At 43.0% G+C, this 23,390-nt stretch overlaps 1 protein-coding gene across 2 annotated transcripts in view; it reads left to right on the forward strand.

The window, feature by feature from the left end:
• ITPK1 (inositol-tetrakisphosphate 1-kinase) overlaps window positions 1-19,237 on the forward strand; it is a 121,255-nt gene extending 102,018 nt beyond the window's left edge. For both annotated transcript variants that reach the window (XM_083737035.1, XM_083737036.1), the window contains 6 exons: window positions 6,077-6,175; window positions 7,351-7,391; window positions 9,129-9,294; window positions 10,395-10,462; window positions 12,288-12,450; window positions 16,220-19,237. In XM_083737035.1, the coding sequence (XP_083593161.1) occupies window positions 6,077-6,175; window positions 7,351-7,391; window positions 9,129-9,294; window positions 10,395-10,462; window positions 12,288-12,450; window positions 16,220-16,539 (857 nt within the window). In that variant the 3' untranslated portion in view covers window positions 16,540-19,237. The remainder of the gene's footprint in view (window positions 1-6,076; window positions 6,176-7,350; window positions 7,392-9,128; window positions 9,295-10,394; window positions 10,463-12,287; window positions 12,451-16,219) is intronic.
• The last annotated feature ends 4,153 nt before the right edge of the window (window positions 19,238-23,390 follow it).

Below are 23,390 nucleotides of genomic sequence, written 5' to 3' on the forward strand. Positions count from 1 at the left end.
GAAGCAGTTGTAAACAGGCTGGTTTTATTCTTGCTGTAAAAACAAAGAAGGGAACTGAGTTTTCTTTCACACACAGAACTTCTGCCCACCTCTGCATCAGGCGGTCTACCAACGCTGAATCGAGCCCTGTTAACAGGGCAGTTGTTTCATTGCAGCACAGAAATAATGGCCTGTTCTTATGCAGTGGTCTGTTCTTATGCTGGCCACTCCGTGCTGCCCAGTCCTAACCTGCCAATGAACATTAGTTACTGTTTTTATTCTTCTGTTGGTTATCACCCATGGAAACCATTTGCTTTGCTGAGAAACCACAGCAGCTACCTAACGCTGGTATGCAGCTAAGATTTCTTGATATAGCCTTCATGGAGAGGAGGGGGTTGGACCAGTAGTTGTTTACTCGAGCCTTGGATTAGTATGACATAACTGGGTCTCAAATCTATTTTGTTCGTGGGAGATGAGATGAAACAGTGAAATTTGCTATTAAATGCTTCTTGCTCTATACTGACTCTCTCGTTTCCCCAAAGCCAGTAGCTTTCTCTGTATGATAAAAGGGCCTAGGCAGAGGAGGTGAGATGCTTTCACTGGCAAGCTGCAGATAAAGGTGTCACTAATAGGGAGCTGCAGAGAAGTGTATTTCTGCTTTTAGTTTAGCTGCCACCACCTCAAAACTTATTAAATGCTCTTGGGGACAGGGGGAAATCCATCATGTACTGAGTAATTAAAGCAAACTTCTGCCTTCACATACCAGGAAACTATGAAATCTCTGTAATTATTTCAGTTTGGAAGGAGGTCACTTTGTTCATGCTTTACGTTATCTGTTCTAAACCTTAGACTTGGCTTTAAATGTGTGCAGGTTGTGGGTCACAGCCTTATCAATTCACTCAAATGCATACCTGGCTAGTTCCCTTGGAGGCTGTGAGGCCAGATGTCCTTAAACACAGTTACTCAAGTTTCATAGGGATGTTTTTGGGCTTGTTCGTTTACTAATTCTCTCTTGATGTTGAATGTAATTGACTAGTGTCATGGTAGGCTTTCACTTTGATTCAAAACAGCATTTGAGAAGGAAGAGCCTGTTCACTGGAAGAGGGTGGCGTCTGCTGGGTTCCCCATTTACAGTATCAGCTGCCCTTTTAAGCTCACCAAAGGTCAAAAGTGAACCAGTTCTGGGTTATTCAGAATGCCTCCTGTTTAATCTCCCTTTTCTCTCTCCTGTGCCTCTCATCTCATTTACCCTCTTCCTTGAGTCACAGGTTGGTAACCTGTAGCCATTGGGCCTCATTCAGCTCCAACCTTATTTTATGCAGTTCCCAGTGCCGGAAGCTGCCATTATCTTCCATCCCATTAGTGTTCCTTCCTACCTACTCATTCACTTCCCTTTCTTGCCACTAATTTGTGTGTGTGTCTGTAGCACACTAAAGTCAGAAATGATGCGCTTTCAAAAACAGTCAGTGCGTTGCACACACACATACATCCTCTACATACTTATACAATAACAACACCATTAAATGCAGTAGGTTTGTTTCTGTGTACGACTAGGAATTCCAATCTGAAGTAGCTGTGATTATCTAGAACCCAAAACACTTTCGTTTACCCACCTTCAACAAGATTTGTCCCTGCAGGAATGTGGACCTTGACCGGGACAAAGGTTTGTGTTACCCCCATGTGCCCTTACATCTTCCACTACGTTCCGGTCATATTTCATTTCAGCTTCAAGGTTCACTTTTGAATCTTTTGTGATTCCCCTGAGCATTGTGCAAAAGATGGTGGCATGCTTTGAAACAGCACCATGTCTGGGAGTTAATGTGATGGGTATGTAAGTAAGTATACATGTATTGCCCTCCCCCCCCCCATTCTTTTTGTGAGTAGGCTGTGTCCTCCAAGGAGAAGTTTCCCTGACCCTCAGTGCACCTGTGCTTGAGATCATTGGAGAGTAGGACACTCTTGGCAGCGGCACAGAATGAATGCTGAAAATAGGTGATGGTGTCGTACATACAAAACAAATCTTCTGTAGGGTTTTTTTTTCCATTTGCCTTTCCATGGAAGACAAGCTGAGGGAGCAAAGGTGGAACTAGACTTCTCTTTGAATTTACATGGCTAGCGCCAATAGATATTTGTGAGCTTTAGACATGTGGATGGGGACTCAATCAAGGCCAGAAAGAGTTCCTTGTATCTTGGTTAAATCAGGTGCAAATCCTTAATTGAAGTTAAGGAACTTTCTTCTCCCCAGGAACTTAAAAGTATTGCAGTCCTGTCACTTTCAAATGCTGGTGCCTGTTTCATCATGGCAAGGAGAAGGAAACTTTGAAGCCGGGAGAACTTAATTTTGTTTGGAAGGTGTTATTTTTAGATCCAAAGCGACCTCAAAACATCAGTTTGTCTGTCATCCTCCCTTTCTTACAAGTTGTTTGCCTGCTGCAGTGCATTGCAATAAAATAATGTCTTAAAGGCAGGGATGGTGAACCTGTGAGACTACAGATGTTGTCCTATTAGCACCCAGCCAGCATGGGCAATGGGCCAATTGTATATGCTTATGCAAGTTAGACTAGCATATACAACTAGATTCATGCACTTGAATCTGAATTGAAACTTAGTTCACAGGTTAAGAACAAGAGTTGGTAGCGTTACCTTATGCTTCTGCAAACTTCAATAAATCATGTACAGCCCCTAATTTAATTTATTCTTGCTTCACAAAGAATGGATATGGATGTTAAGAAGCAGGGCAGCCTCAGAGTCAAGAGGTGAATAGGAAGGCAGGGAAGCAGTCACTCATTCGCCACCTCCAAGCAGGAGAGAAGTTGCTGCCACACTGTCTTCCCCTGGCTACACCACTAAAAATTTGGTGCACAGCCTGGTCTAGGTGGGACTGCTCCCCCTAGAAGAAGCAGATGCCTACTTAGGGTGGTACTCCTAGATCCACATCTGTCACTTAATGCCTTGGTGGCCCAGAATGCGTTTTAACAACTTTGGCTGGTTTGCCTTTCCTGAACAGGGGTAGCCCAGCCACTGACCCATGTTCTAGTAACCATCACTGTAATGATATGGCAGTGGCTGTCTCACTAGCTGCTTCTGGGCCCGATGCAAAGTGGCAATGCTTATCTTTAAAGCCATAAACAGCCTGGAACCTAAACAAATGAAAGGAGCACCTGCCCCAGTCTTATTCTGCCCATGCACGAGGAACTGTCTCTGTTCTCTGTGCCTCCATGGCAATAGATAGCCTGCTTTGTATTTTTAGTTGCTCTTTCTGTTTTGATGTATTGAATGAGTTTGTATATTATGGTGTGCTTTGTGATTGTGTGTATCTTTATTATGTATCTGTACCCTGCTTCGGCATGAAGGGTAGGCAAAAAGTAGTTAATAAGATAAATAAATAGAACTGCACTTTCCCTTTTCTGGAAGGGAGTGTCAGTCTGAAGGACTGAAGGATGTGCCAGTCCCATATCTGAAAATAAACTTCAAATAAATTTCAAATACCTTGTAGAAGACTGCTTTCAGCTGGTTGTATGGGCCATAATTTTCTCTATCCACATTTCACACATCATAATGATGCTCAAGGATGCCCTCCCATATTTCAAAGGGAAAGCCAAAAATAGACCTCCTCTGAATAACTAAAAGAAGCAAAACTTCCGGAGGAGTAACAGTGTTAGTCTATTGCAGCAAAAACAATGGCCAAGGGTAGGGAACATTTCTGGCCAACTTTGGCAGGTGTGGTGGTCAACGCAAGCGTCAAATCATTTTGCATAATTGTGATGTCAGATGAGCAATGGGTGGGTTGTCCTGCTCACCTGTCAGCTTGCCACAGTGCTTCCCAATTGCCCAATAGGCAGTTGCCACCCAGTGCCAGGTTTACATATGGGCTGAATGGGCTGCAGCCCAGAGACTCAGACTCTAGAGGGAGGGGCCTTGGCCTCTTGCCTGTTTTTTTTTTTTTAAGGCAGATTTTACTCTCTAGGCCCAGTTGCTAAGTAACATTAAGCACATGATGTATGAGTCTGTTTAGTAAAGTTCATGGAGGCTTTAAAGCTACTCGGATTCAAATGATAAAGTAAGCTATTAAGCAAAGCAAGTGTTCAGATCACTGGACAAAGACCCATTGGAATATTAGCACTGCGATGGACCTTTTGCCATTTTGAAGCAAGCATTCAAAAACCCAGCCTGGTTCTGCTCAAATAATTTCTCCATCAAAGTCAATGGAGAAACCTACGCAGTCTACTGTTCTGTAGACTTTTCTCTAACCAAACTACCTCAACTATAGCTCTATCTTTTTCTGGATTTGATGATTGGCACCACGCTTATCTTGTTCAAACCCATGCAAATTCTAAAAATCATATGGACTCCATGTTAACAAACTTGACAAGAAAGCTTGTGATGAAACTGAAAAAGGAGATACTAGATGACAGGGTGAAAATCTTCTGCAGAAAATGGAAGAATTTGAATTCATTTTCATGCTTCACCTTTGGAGGCATTTGCTAGACCAATCTCATAGGGTTAGCAAGTCGCTCCAAAGTTTGCAAAATGAGCACATGTGCAGATATTTACAGCTCACTATTGCAGTCTGTATCAAACATTCAGGCTAATTTTGATGAAATCGAACAGCAAGCAAAATTTACTCTGAGACAACACCCCAAGCCTTAGGCCAGTGATGGCCAAACTTGGCCCTCCAGCTGTTTTGGGACTACAGTTCCCATCATCCCTGACCACTGGTCCTGTTAGCTAGGGATGATGGGAGTTGTAACAGCTGGAGGGCCAACTTTGGCCATCACTGCCTTAGACAAACTTTCTCTAAGAGACAAGTTTAGGGTGAATTCATTTATCCCTGTCATGGATGGCCTTGAAGTCAACCTAGACAGAACAGCAACTGTGTATAGGAATGCAGCTGGCAATTTTCCATTTTTGGTGAACCTGCAAATAGCCAAGGAACAGATTCACAATGGTGTTGAGATGCTGATGCAAGAATATCCAAAGGATGCTGAGGTTAGTCTAGTCCATGATCTCTTGCACTTCCACCTGTGCGTTAAACAAGCTCACCACCAAGATATGTATCAAATAATATTCCTGGAGAAAATTTGGACAGCTTTTCCCAATGTGGAAACAATTTTCAAATTGTTCCTCTGTTTAATGGTCACAAACTGTACTGGCAAAAGATCATTTTCTAGACTAAGAAGGATAAAGAATGATTTACGGTCAACAATGTCCTGAGATTGGTTGTCTGATCAAAGCATGCTCTGCATAGAAAATGATGAACTGAGACTTACTGATTTTAATGATATAATTGATATGTTTGCATCCAAAATAACTTGAAAGAAACTGTTCCGACTTTGTATGTAGTGTAATGTTACAGCATAGCTATGATTCCCCTATGAATGTTCTGTGTGGATGTTTTCATTACTTCCATACTTTTGTAAGCTTATTAAAGATTATAAATTTATTTTTTAAAATAGGTTTTTAATCAATGCTAAAATTTCAACAATGTTCTAGTTTCATTGCATAGATAAAGAAGAGAACAAGATTTTGTTTCTCATGATCATATGCTATTAAGTTTGAGCCTCCCAAGGTATCCTAGCTTAGGACCTCTACATTAAATCATAGTCAGTGTGATTAGCAATGGTTAAATGTGAGTGAGAAGCATATTGGTGCTCACTGCTCAAATGTCCCCACTTTGCTCTTCTGCATTTTTGCTGAGCTGGGAGCAACAAGCAGCTAGCTTTTGGCTTCTTGTGTCGTCCAAACTTATGCTCGTGGTTTGATTCCTCAAAACAAACCACAAATGGTAAGCCAAGAACAAATGTTGTGCATTTGTGTTGCCCATAGTTAAACGTTATAGTCTGACATGATGTGCAGGGCAGGCCACTTTGTTCTGCAGTACCTTAAAGACTAACAAGTCTATTGTGTCATAAGGTTTTATGGACTAGATGCATGAAGTGAGCTCCTCCAGATTTCAGGCATAAGGGGAAAGGGAAGAGAATGTTGTAAATATTGGGTTCAAAACTGTTCCTTAGAAAGCCAGTACTGGCACAAATTGAACAATGCGGACAGACTGCTTCAATCTACTCTCTCTGTTCCCTCCCCACTTGTTTTTCAGATGAAAGGATCTGTTCTCCACCATTTATGGAGTTGACAAGTGCTTGTGGAGGTGACACGTTGCAGCAAATAGAGAAGAATGGAATTGCATTCCCGTTCAGTACGTCAACAGACTTTGCATTTCACCTAATAATAGGCAACTAGAGTATTATCCCCTGAAATGTATTCTGATAATCAGCACATAATCAGGTTGGAAACAGTACTTGGCTGTGGCCCTCGGACCGTTGCCCAGAATAGAATGTGGCCCCTAGGCTGGAAAACGTTCCCCCACCCCTAGACTAATGTGTGTGTCTTTGATTTACTGTGTGTGCTGTACACTACATATTATGCAGGAAGCTCTCACCAAGCATCACAGTGTGATGCAACAGATTTCCCCATTGTTTGATTCTTTCTGGATTGTATGGAATGATTTTCCAGGGTCACTGTGCAAGACTCGGGTCCCTTATTATATTGGTGGCATTGAGAGAACGGTATTCCAAAACTGTGGTAGCCACCTGTCAGGGAACTGCCATCGGAGGGACAGGGGGTGGAGAGGCTCCAGGAGAATAGGAGAGACTCTACAGCAGAAGAAGGAACCAGTAGGGGGAGAGCAGGAGTTCCAGCGGAAGGGGAGTCGGGGGAGAGGCTCTGGGATACTTCTAGTGAGAATAGTGAAGAGGTAACAAGACCCCCGTTAGGAACTCCCACCCTTCGCCGGAAACTGTCACGCAGAGAGTCACGAAGGCGCATGTCCGTCAAACAGCTTTTATGTTGGAGTAAGTTCCGTAGACGCCCACTGTCAGATTCTACCAGCGACTGACGGAGTCATGCTTTGGGGGCTCCGTTAGTGCCTAGGTTTGGGTGACCAGCCAAACCCCAGAGGGATCAAGCTTTTACGCACAAGCAGCTCATTATCCCATCACACCACCATAGAGAAAGTCCCTTTTCCCATGGCCACTTATCTTACAAACCATGTGGGTGGACACACCAGGAGGGCCCACAAAGCTGATCTTAACATGTGGTCAGGTTGGGGCAGGCTGCAGGCAGACGCACAAATTGGGCCCAGTCCACGTAGTGCTTTAAAGGTTAAAACCATCCCTTTGCATTAGGCCCCAAAATGTACTAGCACAGCCTGTTGCCAGTGCTGACCCTCTTGCCCCCAGCAGGGCTCTGGTAGTCACAGTGAAGAGTGTTTTGGTTATGTTGTACCCTATTTAGATGACAGGGTGAAAAGCTTCTGCAGAAAATGGAAGAATTTGAATTCATTTTAGCATTTCTCCTTTTTCATTTATGTAGTCTGTAAGACAAGAGTGGCCCATGGAACCAACTCGCATGAGGTGAGTATTTATCTCCCATCTTCTGCCTGATGAAAAATTAAAAAGTGCCTTTGTTGGGAGTCCTAGTAGAAAAGGAGGAGTGAAACTGCCCCTGTTGGTAGTTTAGTTTATATATCTGAAGGAGAAGTAGGGAAGGTTCTTCTCTTTAAAAAAATAAATTCAGAAGTCATTGCTAATTGTATCATAACTCATACTGGGCATCACAGCTAACTGTTTTCTCATTTTGCAAGCCAAATTAATAAACACTTAATACCCAGTTAATGAAATACTATTATTGAAGTGTTCTCCAAATTAACATTAGGGAGTTCCTAATTCTATTTAGTACAGAGACATTTTTAAAAATTCCAGCCACTAAATGCCAGCCCTTTACCTTTAGCTACCTGGAAGGTATTCAGCCTCTGCATTGACAGGCAGGCATTGTAAAAAGAGAACTTCATACCTGTGCAGCAACTGATAGGAATGCCTCTTTAGGTCCCCATGTTATCCACATGGAGCACACACTGATAAAAGGATGCTCTTTGTTGCTCTTGGGTTACCTGACGGAAAAGTATGGAATAAAGCTTAAGAAGACATTAATTAAATTCTGAACCCAAATCTTCAGCAAAGTAGTGGCACCGACTTCAGAGATGCAGTGGGCTGGATGTTGGTTTGCTTTTAAAGAATTTTCATGTTAAATTATACTTTGTACTTTTAAAGTACAGATCTTCAGGGTCCCTTGCAACTCTGCGATTCTATGATTCCATGATTCTAAAGTTAGCGCAGCAGGTGAGAAGCTAGCTGTCAGCTTGAATAGGCAGGGGCAGCAAAGTGTCCCCAACTGCTCAGTACAAAAGAAACTATAACAGCAGCTCAACAGAAGTTGCACAGTCCCTGCCCAGAAAGCTGCATGCGGACCATTGGTTCATTGCTGTGTCATGCAAAACTGCTAAAATAAAAGGTTTTATTGTCAGTCCATACTTGTTCATTCAAGGTTTAAAATGGTATTTTTGCTTGTATGAGATCTCTGATAAGGAACTTTGGTTTCTTTCAGTCTCCTTCCCACCCCCCCACCCCAAAACCAGACATTGCATAAAATAATTCAGAAAGCATTTTTCTGCATTGACTCATCTGAATACTAAATGTAAAGGCAGCCAAAGTGGGCTCTTCATCCACTTGGCAATTTGCATGACGAACACACCCAAGGTGCAAGGTGGAAGCCACACCTTCTCCAGACTAATAATGATAATAATTATTTATACCCCACCCATCTGGCTGGGCTTCCCCAGTCACTGGGTGGCTTCCAAAAAAATATTAAGATACTGTAATACATCAAACATTAAAAACTTCCCTAAACAGGGCTGCCTTCAGATGTCTTCTAAAAGTCTGGTAGTTGTTGTTCTCTTTGACATCTGGTGGGAGGGCGTTCCACAGGGAGGGCACCACTACCAAGGAGGCCCTCTGCCTGGTTCCCTGTAACTTGGCTTGTCGCAGTGAGGGAACTGCCAGAAGGCCCTTTGTGCTGGACCTCAGTGTCCGGGTAGAACGATGGGGGTGGAGATGCTTCTTCAGATATACTGGACCGAGGCCATTTAGGGCTTTAAAATGATTAGGACTTAAAAATGATTATGTGCGCATCTGTGCTACTACTGCAGGGAGCCACTGGTACGGCAGTGATCCTGTACACCACGTAATGTGCGTTAATTACGCTTAATTGCAAGTCCTTGTAAGAATATGTGGTTCCCCCTATCCATTTTTCAGATGGCCATCATATTCAACCAGGAAGGCCTGAAAGCTATCCAGCCTCCGTGTGTGATCCAAAGCTTCATCAACCACAACGCCGTCCTATACAAAGTCTTTGTGGTTGGAGAGTCATACACTGTGGTGAAGAGACCATCGGTGAAGAACTTCTCAGCAGGCATTTCAGGTAAACCTCTGAGAAGGGCACTTTTGGTGCAAGCCTGAACGGGAAAGAAATCTTGGTGACCAAAGGGGAGGATTCCTCTGAACCTGCCTTCTCAAGAATTGGGCTTTAGGTCATGATGGATAATCATGTTTGTCATTGTTGTTTTGCAGTAAATGGTCTGCTTTTTCTCACATCTGCACAGAATCCAGATGTCTTTGTTTGAGGGGAAGCCTTTGGTTGGAAATGTATCACATTTTTCCAGCACACAGCCCATCATATTGTGTTTGTGTGTGTGTGTGTGTGTGCACGCATTGCTTTTGCAAGTGTTGTGAGGAGCCACGTGCACCTGCTTGTGAGATCACTAGTGCCTCCTCCCAATATTTTTCTTTTCAAAAATACAACAACAATTTAATTAAAAGCTCCTTTTGCAGCAAATGTACCACCTCCCTGTCCATTATGTTGTGATGAAGTATTGCAGTGCTCGTTCTGGATTGGTGCAAATGAAGGGATGATGTAAAATCGTCCCAGGACTTCTAAACAAGTTGTAAATATCGCAAAGACACATAGACTTCCTGGGTTACACTGCCCCCTGGTGTTGCATTTATCTATTCAAATCCCTTAAGGAGCCAGTAATAATGATTTGAATGCTGAAGGGAGGGTTTTCTTCTACCTGTACAGCACAGAAAAAAGGTAAAGGGACCCCTGACCATTAGGTTCAGTTGTGACCGACTCTGGGGTTGCAGCGCTCATCTCGCTTTATTGGCCGAGGGAGCCGGCGTACAGCTTCCGGGTCATATGGCCAGCATGACTAAGCCGCTTCTGGCAAACCAGAGCAGCGCACGGAAACGCCGTTTACCTTCCCGCCAGATCGGTACCTATTTATCTACTTGCACTTTGATGTGCTTTCGAACTGCTAGGTGGGCAGGAGCAGGGACCGAGCAACGGGCGCTCACCCCGTCGCAGGGATTCGAACCGCCAGCCTTCTGATTGGCAAGTGCTAGGCTCTGTGGTTTAACCCACAGCGCCACCCGTGTCCCATACAACACAGTAATCACCTATAAATCCCCAACTCCAGAGTTCTGTTTTAACATTTATTCTTTTCTTACTATTACACGCTGCAGATAGAGAATCGATATTTTTCAACAGCCACAACGTATCAAAGCCAGAATCCTCTTCAGTCCTAACAGCAGTAAGTATAACAAGGCCTATTTCTGAATACAGTGACTCAAGCAACAAAACAGATCTCAAGGCCCCTTTTTGCAACAATCTCTCCATTCCAAAGCCATTTTTTCCTGGTTCATTCTAGGAATGGTTTCTGCTACAGCAAAGCTGCAAATCAAAATCATCCAAGAAAGCCTCTTGAAATGTTTTAATTGCACCTTTTATGTCACAGAAATGTAGGAAACTTACTTTATACCAAGTCAGACTGTTGTTTGCTGTAACTGGCAGTGGCCGCCAGAGTCTTGGGCGAAGGCCTTTCAGCACCTGATAGTTATTCTTCTTCCTTTTTATAACTAAATGGAAATGCCTTGGATTGGGGTTTTCTGCATGTGATGCATGCACTGTGGTTGCCCTCCCCCCCCCCCATCAGTGTGCTGAACACGTAGTAATTCCCCACAGCACTCCTGAGAAGTGGACTGAAGGGGATTAATGGAGAATGGGTTACAGTGCAACAAAGTGTTTTCCTGACACTTGATGTAATAATGCAGTCCTTTTGAATTAATAAAAAGGAAACAGGAAACAGTGGAGCAATTTGAGCAGTGCACCTCAGCTCTGAGAAGTTTAAGGTCCACTCCCTCTGCAGTCACTTATGGGAGGATAAATGTGCAGCGGAACCTCGGTTGTCGAACGCGATCCGTTCTGGAAGACCATTTGACTTCCGAAACCTTCAACAACTGAGGCGCAATGGGCGGTCAGCCAATTCCATTGAGAAAATGGAGAAATGCGCCTTAGAAGCCATTCGACTTCCGAGGCGCGTTTGAAAACAGAAGCATTCACTTCTGGGTTTTTGGCGTTCGGGTTCTGAATCATTCGGCTTCTGAGATGCTCGAAAACTGAGGTTCCTCTGTATTTGTGTTTTTCTCCTAGTCCGTAAGACCCTTTCTTGATTAGTCACTTTCGTGTCCTAAATGTGGCTTGCTCTGGCTGCGCAGTAGGAAATGGGACAAAAGAGTGAATTAGTTGATCCCACTGCCCTAAACTCCAGTTGTAAGTCTAGCCAGTGTGGTTTCACTTGGCTACGACTCCCAGCCTCCCTGACCATTGCTGTCCTGGCTGAGCCTGCTGAGAGTTGGAGGCCAACAACATCTGGAGTGCAACTTGGTGTCTATCATTACTCTATTCAGCAGCCATGTGGCATGTTCCATTTAGCCACTAGCGGTGAAGTGAGATGTGCCGCCACTGTGCCGCCTGCTTCCGTCCTAGCACCCTGCTGCCACGGTGCAAAAAGACAGACATTGCTTGCTCAGTGGTACTTTACCTTCCTCTCCTTGCCCCAGCAGCTCCTCAAAATCTTCTTCAGGGATTTTGAGGCAGACTTTTAGGGCATACAATAATTTGTAGGAGGGAGGAGAGAAGAAATCTGTTGCATACAGCTTGTTGGTTGATCTAGTACTCAGAAGTCATTTAAAATAAGGGTGTATTAGTAGTTGTTGCTTTCCCTTGAAGTGCTAACGGCCCAGGTGGATGTTTACCACTTAAAGCACTACACCTGAACCTTTAGAAAAGTTACATGAGTAACTAAGTCCATCGTAACTTTTCCATGAGTGCGTGGCTTTGAGATCATCCTATGAGCATCAGATAACCTCCCTCTTCCAAAGTCTCATAACTGAGAGCAATATATAATGCAATTACCATAGAGTATTTAAAAAAACACAAGACACTCTTCCATGGCTGTCACCACTCAGTGATTAAAAAATCAAAAAAAATCTGCCAGCAGTAAAATAGGAACTGTCTTGGAGACAAAACACACACTCCAGTTTTTAAATTTCTCTCTCTTTCTCTCTCCTTTATAGCTAGATAAAATAGAAGGTGTGTTTGAGAGGCCAAATGATGACGTCATTCGGGCAATCTCGAAGACATTGAGGCAAGCCCTGGGTGTTTCCCTCTTTGGGATTGACATCATCATTAACAACCAGACTGGTCAGCATGCTGTCATCGATATAAATGCATTCCCAGGTAAGAGCAGGCTGCTACATCGCATATGAGAGCATCCGCAAACGTTACGATGGATGTGGAAAATACTGGTGATTTCACTACCACCTTCTGCAGCAAATATATAATGGGTTGTACCCATTGCAGGGGTCTCATTCGCCCAAGGACTTCCTCTGCACAAGGGCACTTGGCTTTCCTCTCCTCTCTCCACCCCAAATCTGCTGTGATCTGTTGGGGGGGGGGGGGGACCCAGAACAGATTTGGAGGATTCACGAGAGGAGAGGGAGGGGAAGTTTTGTTGCGCAACAGAAGTCCTTTTGTGAACAGGACGACTTTGTTGGACATCACATGTGAGTACAGATACTTCTTTAACACCAGCGTATACGTTTCTGGAAAGTGACCCAATCAGCTTCCCCAGTCATGCTTATACTTGCGTGTAATGTCCATGCATTTTGTGATTTTGCAGGAAACAGTGGAGCAGCACTCACCTTCCCTGCAATGTTCCTACTATGATGGCGGGAGGTTGAGAGGGAAAACTTGGACAGCAGTAAACTAGAAACCGGAGTTTCATTGATAATGAGAAATTGGTGTTATGAATTGAAATCTCTTAACCACAACAAAAACCAATTTCAGGATATGTTTCCTGTATTTAGATTAACATTTCTTGCTAAGTATAGCACCTAAAAATATCCAGGTTTCCCTTACTTTATCCCATGTTTGCTTTATTCTGTCATGAGGATTTATCATTCTCTGGAAAAGAATTTCACTTTAAAATATTGCAGTTAGGAACATGGTGGGTTTTCTTTTCTTTATGGCACTCGATGTCATCACCTCTAGAGAGGAAATGTGCTTGGGGGCTGTTCCAGCTAAGATGTTTTAGTGCTTAAAGTGCTCTAAAGACACTTTACTGCTCTCCCCTCCTCCAGTCACGTTGTAATCTGTATGAAAATCCATATTGCATACTATTTATCTCCTTGTACTCGTTTTCAAATGTATTCTATCCTTAAAAGTACCTGTTAGGTAAAGGTAAAGGTACCCCTGCCCGTACGGGCCAGTCTTGCCAGACTCTGGGGTTGTGCGCCCATCTCACTTAAGAGGCCAGGGGCCAGCGCTGTCCGGAGACACTTCCGGGTCACGTGGCCAGCGTGACAAAGCTGCATCTGGTGAGCCAGAGCCGCACACGGAAACGCCGTTTACCTTCCCGCTGGTAAGCGGTCCCTATTTATCTACTTGCACCCGGAGGTGCTTTCGAACTGCTAGGTTGGCAGGCGCTGGGACCGAGCAGCGGGAGCGCACCCCGCCGCAGGGATTCGAACCGCCAACCTTTCGATCGGCAAGTCCTAGGCACTGAGGCTTTAACCCACAGCGCCACCTGGGTCCCTTAAAAGTACCTGTTAGGATGTTTTATAAGCTGAGAACCATATACAAATTTCAGAAAACTGCGAGATCCAAAGAATAATTATATATTTGCTCTGAAAGGTAGGAAATAGTTCAGATTGCTTAAAATTGCAGACCTAGTGAAATGCTCCTCCATCACTTGGTAGGAGGTCTGAATTATACTAGAAAGAAAGAAAGAAAGAAAGAAAGAAAGAAAGAAAGAAAGAAAGAAAGATTTGATTTGTAAATTAGAATCCCCATTTCATCAGGAACTTTCATTGAGAGAATGGAAAAGGATGTAGGAATACTTCGGTTCAGTTCCATGTGTGAATGTATCAGGAATGGGTTAAGGGACAACTAACCTAGGTAGCTGATTTCTCCTCCCATGCTTCTGGAGGGAAGTTCTAGAGAATTAAACCCTTGAGCCATGCAAGAAAAGCACCTATGCTCCTCAAACTCAGAAAACACAAAGCCATCTTGGTAGGAAGGGGGAGATGGTAGTCAATATTCAAATGTACCGATTGGACTTCTCACAAACAACATAACACTTCCTCTTACTAATTAGTCCCCTGCTTCATCTTCTCTCACAACACAGAAAGGGAAAGGGAACAAGATCTGGCCCAGGAAAATAGTTGCAAATGCCAGTTCCTAGTAAATGAGTGGATTACCTTTGCTCACACTGGCAGGGAAAATAATCATGGTCCCACCATGGACCTTTTGGCTTGGGTTGTTCTGGGTGCATCATGGTTAGGAATGGATCTTGAGCACTGTCTGCCCTCCTCAATATTCCTAACAATGGCCTGCATAGTATGGTTTCACCAAAGGGGGTAAAAAAACTGGTCCAAGAGCGTTAGGTTAACTCTCTTGCCCTCTCTTGCAGTGACCTCTTTGGCAAGTAAAGGAATCACGAGGTGAATTAAGGGTTGTAATTTAAGGACAGCACTATTGAGAACAAAACCACCTGAGCATGCAAACCCAAGTGATAGTCCTCCGCTGTATGTTTTTAGGAGTATAGCTTAGAATTCGACTGTTACATTCCCACAAAAAATGATCCCCTTTTTTAAAGGGGGGGATTTTATTAGTTTTCAATTGCAGTCCAATAATAGCCTCATTATAACAGTACCAATTTATAATACAGTTATAATATTATAAATATTAATTTATAATACGGGGGGGGGGGGGGGATTTACAAGGATCATTTTGCCCTCAATCATCCTTGTTTTTCCTTCGCCTATGATCTCCCACTGCCTTGGGGACTGCCTCCATTAAGGCAGAGCAGAACCGGAAGCCTCCCCCATAAATAATCACTTCTTAAGCTGCCAGCTTTCTCTAGAGCCCGCTTTGAGGCAATGCCCTCAGCAGTGCTGTACGGCAAATTCACGCGGGTACCAATGCATGCGCGTCTCTGCCCCTGTATGTCTAATAAGGTAGAATCTGTCACACACATCCTTCTATTTTGCGAATTTTATAGTGAAGAACAAGTTCAACTTATTTTGCCGCTTTTATCAAAATTTATACCCCTACAACATTATTTGGAATCCTCCCCCAAAATTCTACGAAAATACCTTCTGGAAGACTCCTCAAGCTCAATATCATATGAGGTGGCCAAATTTTGCACCTTAGTAATCAGGAAGCGTAAATCTCTTCTGTTGAATGGCACACTGCGAAGTTCCCTTGTGTAATCTTTTTTCCCCCCTGATGTTGTTGTTGATTTCTTTTTGTTTGATGTTGTGGTGTTTAATGTCACTGGCTTTTGCCGCAATAAAACTTGATGATGACTTATTAAGCTGTTGTCCCTGTGTGTTGCAGGGTGTCAGGCATCAGGGAATCCGACTCCCCCCCCCCCCCCCGGTAGGCTGCCAGGAATAGAAAGACACGGAAGCCCTTGCCAAGGACTTTTATTCAGTATTCACAGAGAGAGGCTTAGAAATGTAGCCTCTTGTAGTAATGGCGTTGCTCCGAGTAAACTCCCCCTCCCTCAGTTGTGAACAGCACCACCCAACTTACGGTGGCCACTTAAGGCCATTTGCCTATGAGCGCTTTTGCTCACCTACTTTCAATGCTCGCCAGGTTCTGGGAGAAGGGGGGTCTGGAATGCTTTCTAGTGATCATGTGTCAGCCAGCTGTTCCGCGTCTGCTTCCCCCTCCTCCTCCTCCTCCTCCTCTCCCATTATTGCCCTTCTCTGCTCTTCATCTACCTCTGAGCCTTGACCTTCATCAAACCACTGTTGTGAATCTATACTGTCTTCCTCTTCTCTGGAAGGTTCAGGGCGAGGGGGAGGTGGTCTCCTCCATTCCTCCTCTTTCCAGTCCCTGACACAGGGTGAGAAGAGGAATGGGGAGAACTTACAGAAAGAGCTAGTCTAATAGGAAGACATCCATGCCTGACTGTTCCTCTTTCACATTCCCTTTTCAGGTTATGAGGGTGTCTCGGAGTTCTTCACAGACCTCCTGAATCACATAGCTGCTGTCCTGCAGGGGCAGTCTCCAGAGGTGTCACAGCTAAGTCGCAGCAAGCACCTGACGGAGCAGAGCAACAGCCTAGCGGGAGAGCGGACATGCTGCGCTAGCATGGGCTGCCGGAGCCTGGCGGGCAAAGACTCCTGGATTGTGGAGAGCGAGACCAACAGCTCCGTGAAGCTTCAGCACCAGAGACTAGGCTGCAACTCCGCAGTGTCTCCTAGCTTCCAGCAACACTGCGTTGCTACGTTGGCAACGAAAGCTTCCTCTCAATAACCCAATCAGTGCCATGGACTAAGAAAAAAACTCTATAGGCCCCAGGATCAGAGCAGGATGGTTGGTAATGCAACTACGAAACGAAACAAATCTCTCTCGGTTCAGCGTGATTTTGGAAATGAAAAACAAAATTAGTGATCTGGGTCCACTTCATCAGATTCCTATTGTAGATTTGTAGTGAGTTTACACATACGTACGTGTGTGCGTGTGCGTGTGTGTGTGTCTTAAACACTAGATCTTAATGTTGGAGGGTGGAGTCTCTGTCCCCCCCACTCCTTTCCTCTTTGTGATTATTAATGACCAGAATTTCAAGGATGAACTTCACAGAATCGATAAGGATTGTATTTGAAAATTTGCACATGCCAGTTCTTCTTCGTGACTCTTTCCCAGACCAGTCCAAAGAGTTAAGCACGAATGTCTATGGGTGCTTTTAAAGGATTCGGGACTAGGGCACAACCTACATGCCCAGAATTAGTTTTGGTTTGATGGACGCTAATGTTAGGGCCAGTTGCAAAAAGGTTCCCTCTTCTCTCATAAGAAAATTATGTACTTGGCAAGTGTGAACAGTCTGTTTTCCCAGTACATTTCTTATTGGCGCAGGTCGACGCAACACTGCCATTTGTTCCTTTGGCGTATATGAATGTTGCTGTATTTGGCACAGGAATAATCCGGGACAATCCTTTTCAACCAGGCCTTTTTAAATTTTCTTGCTGCTTTGCTGATCCTGAAACTGCAAAGGGTCAACTAGTTTTGTGACCACTACTCCCCATCATTCGTTTTACTCAACAGGCAGAACTTTGACCAAAAAAACCCCAATGGGTGGCAACTTTCATTACACTACCCACCCATCCCATTCACTCTTTGTGTTTGGCTGTCTCTCTCTTTCTCTCCCCACCTTCTCTCGTCACCGGAATAGTTTCATTAGGGCAATGTTATAGAATCTATAACTTATTTCACAGCCTGCTTATACCTTAGGACCTGGTTGCAAAGCAAAAGTGCACCTTAAACTCTTTCAGCACACAATTCCTTTCAACGCACCGTCTCCTGCCGGGAATTTTGTCCGCCTTTGTCCAGTTCCGAATCTTAAACCAGAATTAATGGAGCTGGCCAGGATGTTGAGATGGCATTGTTGGTGAGATTGTGGGCTTCTTCCTTTTTGAAACAATCCCTAAGTCGTTTCATTAAGGAAACGCTAGTAAGGTCTTATATCGGGCTTAGATACCGATGGAGCGAGTGAGCATTTACATGGATTGTAGCTCCGTAGGCCAGTTCACACATGGTGAGTGCATGGTAAGAGGATATGTGTGCATGCAAGCTAGCCTGTGGCCCAGGCTGTACATGTGTTTTCTCTCCCAGCACATGTGGTTTTCAGGGGAACGGAGCATGTCCATAATGCATGTCTGCCAGCCACTTCACATGTCACACGTTGCTTTGATGTACTGTTAACGCTAAAAGAATATGAACTGGCCTTAAGGACCCTCACCCATCGGTCCCAAAAATGTTTGGATATGCAATAAAGAAAGAGAAACGGGGAGCAATTGATGAATTTTGGGGCATGGGAAGAGCCAGAGTGGGAGAATGACCACACACATTTTGGAGACTTGACAAGTGTTTACCCTGCCCAACCTTAGGGGTGTGTTTTTTGGAGAAAGGTTTATAAGTGTTGGTATTAGAGGGTAGCAGGGGGTGGGTTGGGGAGAGAATGCTAACTTTACTTATATGTTTGTGTTTCATTTATAAACTCCGTTATAGAACGCCACAAGAAAGTAATTAACTTAATTAGCCACCCCACACCCTCTGAAAGAAGCTAACCTTTGTAAACTATTTTCCACGAGAGACTGCTAGCGCTTTCTGTATGAAATTTAGGCCACAGCAATCCTAAGTAATTATCTTCCTCCCATGTCAGCCGTTGTGGAGGCATCAAAACAAATTGTACGGATTTGCCTGTGCATTTTTTAAAAACATGCATTTGGGGTGGGAGTGAAAAGTAGGTCAAACATGGATTTTCTTCCTGTTGCAGGAAGCCTTTTCAAAGTTTGTGATGTAAAAAAAAAATGAATGCAAACAGAACGTATTTCTCTAAAACCCTTTTAATCTTGGTGAGAAGCATCACTGAAAGCAACTGATTCCCCCCCTCCTTCTCTGCCTGTAATGTTCAGTAATACAAGGTTTGTGATGTTATCATGTTGAGTGTTGCAAACCCTGTGCCACCTCATTGGCTGCTGTTGACATGAGTCAGGAAACCAGCAATGTGATGTACTGTCACAAACTTTGCTTTACTTACCATTATGGGCTGTGAGCAGCAGGAAGAGTCATGGGTTCTTGCCACAGATGTCCTCAGGGAGCAAGCAGTCTGCCATGATATATATCGTGGTACTATGGCATCACTGGCTTATGGAGCATTTTTAATTATTACTTCCCCCCACCTTTTAAAAAAAATTGAAGTGGCAATATTAAATTTGAGTTAAGGGATGAGCAAGCTAGAAGAAGAGTCTGTTCGGTCTGGTTTAGTAATGGGAAAACATTTCAAAACTAACAATGTTTACATGAATCTGAGTATTGGATCCAATTACAGTGTATTTATGCTGTTTGCTAGATTTAATAATAAGCAAGGAATTATTTTCGCGGCTGCCTTCTAAATTGTGGTTAGCCTATTTTGCACTGCTTCATTTCTCCAAAATAAACTACTGAAATATAATTGTGCATTTTAATATTTGTTTAAAAATGATTATTTAATAAATTTTGTAATTTCTTTGAAGATTTAACACAAAAATGCAGTCCAGATCTTGACTACCAAGAGAACCTAACTTAAGTTTCATAGCCAAATAGGTTACCAGCCTCTTTCCTCCCATGGCTATAACTGAAGTTTATTGAAGTTTCATATCCCACAAATAGTTTGTAACAAGATGGTATTAACAACTGGCTTGATCAGCAAGTAAGTTGTAGTTCTGCTAGTATATTTGCCTGTCAGTATCTTGGGTCAAACTAAGGATGGTGGATCAGTCCAACTCTGGTCTGTGTCAATTTCACACATGTTCATTCATAAGCCTGTTCCCATGTCCATGAATCAATGATTTTATTTTTTTAACCACACAAGAATTATTTTTAAATATGTATTTTTATCACAAAATACATATTTGAACATGTCTTTTACATCAGTGTGTGTGTGTGCATTTCTAAACTTACATAATACTAAAATACACTTTAAAAAAAAGCATTTCCATATTTTTTTTTTGAGCTGAGATCTCTTATCTCAAAATCTGGAGAAATGCAAACTCCAAAGGATAACCAGTTTGCAGTGGATTCCGCAGAAAATAAATTCCTCAGGCTTCTCTGCATCAGTCTTTCTATATGGCATGAGTAAGGAATGCAACTAATTCACACAAGTGCTGGGGAAGTAAGGGTGTGCTGTTTCAAATTGCAGAGCAATTAGCAAATGTTATTAAAAAATAAAGCTACATCAGTATAAAATGAACTTTTCATCTATGGGAGCATCAAAACTCTTGAACCCATATTTGAGGTGCTTCCAGATTTTAGTTTCCAGTGCCAGTTTTGTTTGTGTGCTTAACAGTCTGAAAGTATGTGTGATATTCCTTGTCATACATAGGATGAAAACAGCTGTACATTTTTCTGTCTTCTGGAAAACACACACAACTTATTGGGGCACCATTTTTACTGAATGCATAAACAAATGTGAGTGGGAGCTTGCTGTCATGTGCCGTCCCACTCCAGCATATAACCAGGGATCTAAATGCTGAAAATGATTGGTAGAGGAGGCTCCGCACTGCAGATTTTGCTTGTGGAGTGCTCTAAACACGGTAATTGTGATGCTTAGGAAGGGGTACAGTTTGGCAGCATGCACTGAGTCACTTGTTTCTTTATGCACGGAGAGAACTAATGCCTGGATAGGGCTATCGTCCTGCAGGTTTTCCTTGTTCAGTTGGAACAAGGAAAGGCCAGTGTTGGTTACCTATTGGCTAGCACCAGAGCTGTCACGGATACACCCAAGCCCAGGAACAGTCTTGCTGCTGAGTAAGGGGGGAATTGTTTTTGTTTTGCTACTGTTCTTCAAACATTTGTAAATTTGGGGAAGGGGGAACTTACGCATTTATGCATAAATGTTACTTTAATTTAAAATGAAAGGCAATCGCAGCCACCAGTGGGACAGGACCAAGGGTTAACACATATACCTTTGACAAGGAGAACAGCTAACTGAACGGCTTGCTGCTGCTGTTCAGTAGATACATCTTTAACAGAAGTTGCAAAGAATTCTCGGACTGCCTAAGAACGTTAATGTTTGTGTGCACTTAGCAATGTCACGCTTAAAATAAGGCCCTGTCAGAAGGCAGCCACCGGACTTTTTTTTTGTATTACAGAAACAGGTGCTTTGCCCATCCTTGTATGAACAGAAAGAAGACATTCATGCTAGTGTTTTGTGTACATATGGATTGAAAGATTTCAGAGTGCACTTGGGCATAAATCCACAGCCCATTCAGCTTCGCCCCCCAGTTCTGAAAAGCCCGCCCTTCTAGAAATAAACGTATATAAAACCTAGCTCTTTCAGTGTGAATGTAAGGCCATTGCCATGAGCACTGCCATGCTATCCCAGTAGTGTGCAAAATAAGTCAAGAGTAAAGAATTTCTCAGAATCTGCTGTAATGTTATAGCCTAATTTATGTAAATTATTCATGGCACTGAACTGTACTTTAAAGAAATCAGCCACTGGAGTTACATGGGGCTACGTTATCCATATACCTGATTTATTATTGTTGTTGTGGCTGACTTAAAACTACAAGAGTTTACCCCTCTGTTATTCCCCCCACGCACCCATCATACCCTGGTTGACACTTGATTTCAAAAGCATTATTGTGTGATTGGAAAATGTTGTCAAGTGGTGGTGGATGCTGGCCATTTAATCAATAAAAACTATGTCTGTCATCCGTCTTGGTTGGTTTAATCATGAGTTTTAGTTCATTGGTTCTTAATTAAATCAGTCAATTTGCAGATTTAAAAAAGTGTGTTGCTGATAATGCCAAGGTAATGGTTTTGATACCTATATGAGTGCATTTTCCTGCATTGCAGGGGGTTGGGCTTGATGATCTGTAGGGTCCTTTCCATGATTCTATCTATCAAAAAAGCTTTATTTTTAATTAATCATGCACGTGTGCATCAGGCATCAGTTTAGACAAGACATTCCTAATTTCTTAAGAGAAGGAATTCTTCTGTTATTACTATGCTTTCAATCTGCAATTTTAACTACTTGTATTAAAAATATTGGGGGTATCTTCTTAGTCAAGCAAAACATTTCACTGAGCAAGTAAATAATTTAACCTTGCAGCTCTAATATTAAAACTCAGCTTTTATGAGGAGCCCTCCCTTTTTAAAGAAACATAATTTCTACATAACAACCTGTAGCACGACTTGAGCGCTGCTATTTCAAAGCAACTGAGCCTTTTCTTGCTGCTTTTTTAGCCCCTGTGATCAAAAGCACACGTTTGACCAACAATTCCTGTTCTTAGTAACATCCATATGAACTTCTTTCACCCAGGCTTGTGTCCCATACCTAGAGAGCATGGATCTAAGACGTTTCCCACTTGCCCAGCCCTTTCTAGTCATGGGTCTGAACAGTTTCCCCCCTTGCCCTGCTCCTTTCCCAGGGAAAACCCGATGCTAAATCGGAGCAAACATCAATCTGGAGAAGACCAAAATTGCCATTTGCTCCGACTGAGCTCTAAAGAGCAGTTTTCCCTGGGAGACAGCAGCAAACAGGTCATGCACTAAATCTCTTCTGGACTGGACTGCTTCAGGCAGCAGGTTTGTAGGTACATAGAAAGCTGGAATATTAGGGAGCTGCCTAGGTGAAAATCCCGTTCGCTGCCACCTCCCTGCCTGCCTGGAAGCATTCTGTTTTTTATATGGCAGAGCACTCAGTGAAGCAAACTCACCTGCCACCTAAATTGGAACAGTCCAGGAACAGTAACATTGTTTCGTGGCACCTCAAACACTACTAAATATATAGGGGTGCAAGTTTTCTTAGGCTAGAGCCTGTGTTTGCCAGATACATCAGAGAGTCCCGTCCCTTGGATCTGCTGTTTTTTGTACACTGGGCTTAACAGCATAATTGACTTATGGATGACTTGAAAATCAAATTCTTGAGTGTTTATTAATTCAGTTTAATTCCTGCCTTTAAAAAAAAAAGGCGGCAAAAAGACTTGTCTGAATTTCTAATGAGCAAAGCTAGTGAAATTTCTGTGTGTTGGTGTGTGTGGTGGGGAGAGGAATCACGTCTTCCTTTTTAGCATTTCAGTAACTTCAGTAACTTCCTGATACAACATTTCAGGGTGTGAAGAGATTTGTGTAGTATCTGAACCTTGCAAATATGTAAGTATAAAATAGTGACTTCTATATTTGAGGCTGTATATGAATGATAAGAGGTCTTCATCTCTTTTGTAAAGAAAAGAAAAGCCTGCTGTAAAAATGAAAATCTATACTAGATGTATTTTTAAAATTATTTATTTCTTTAGATCCCTGCCTTCCTCAGTGTTTATAAATGTGGCTCAAGTGACCCTTTCAAGTGAGATCCCCAATAAAGACCCCAAACTGGACTAATCTTTGCCAGTAATTGGGATTTCACATCTTTTGTTTGATGAATCAGGAATTGTTGTGGGTTTTGGTTTTTTAAGGCATGCTTGACATTCAGTGTTCCCAGTTCAAAGCTCGCCTCATTCGGGACCATCTTCCTCCTCCTTCCAAGGTTGCAAAAGAACATTCATAATTCTCTGCCACTTTCTGTAGTGTTAGCAAGTGTGAGTGTTGTGATTGTTATGTTCCCATTCACAAAATTACTTTCA

Source organism: Podarcis gaigeae (genome assembly GCF_964106915.1).
Source record: "Podarcis gaigeae genome assembly, chromosome: 1".
NCBI lineage: Eukaryota > Metazoa > Chordata > Lepidosauria > Squamata > Lacertidae > Podarcis > Podarcis gaigeae.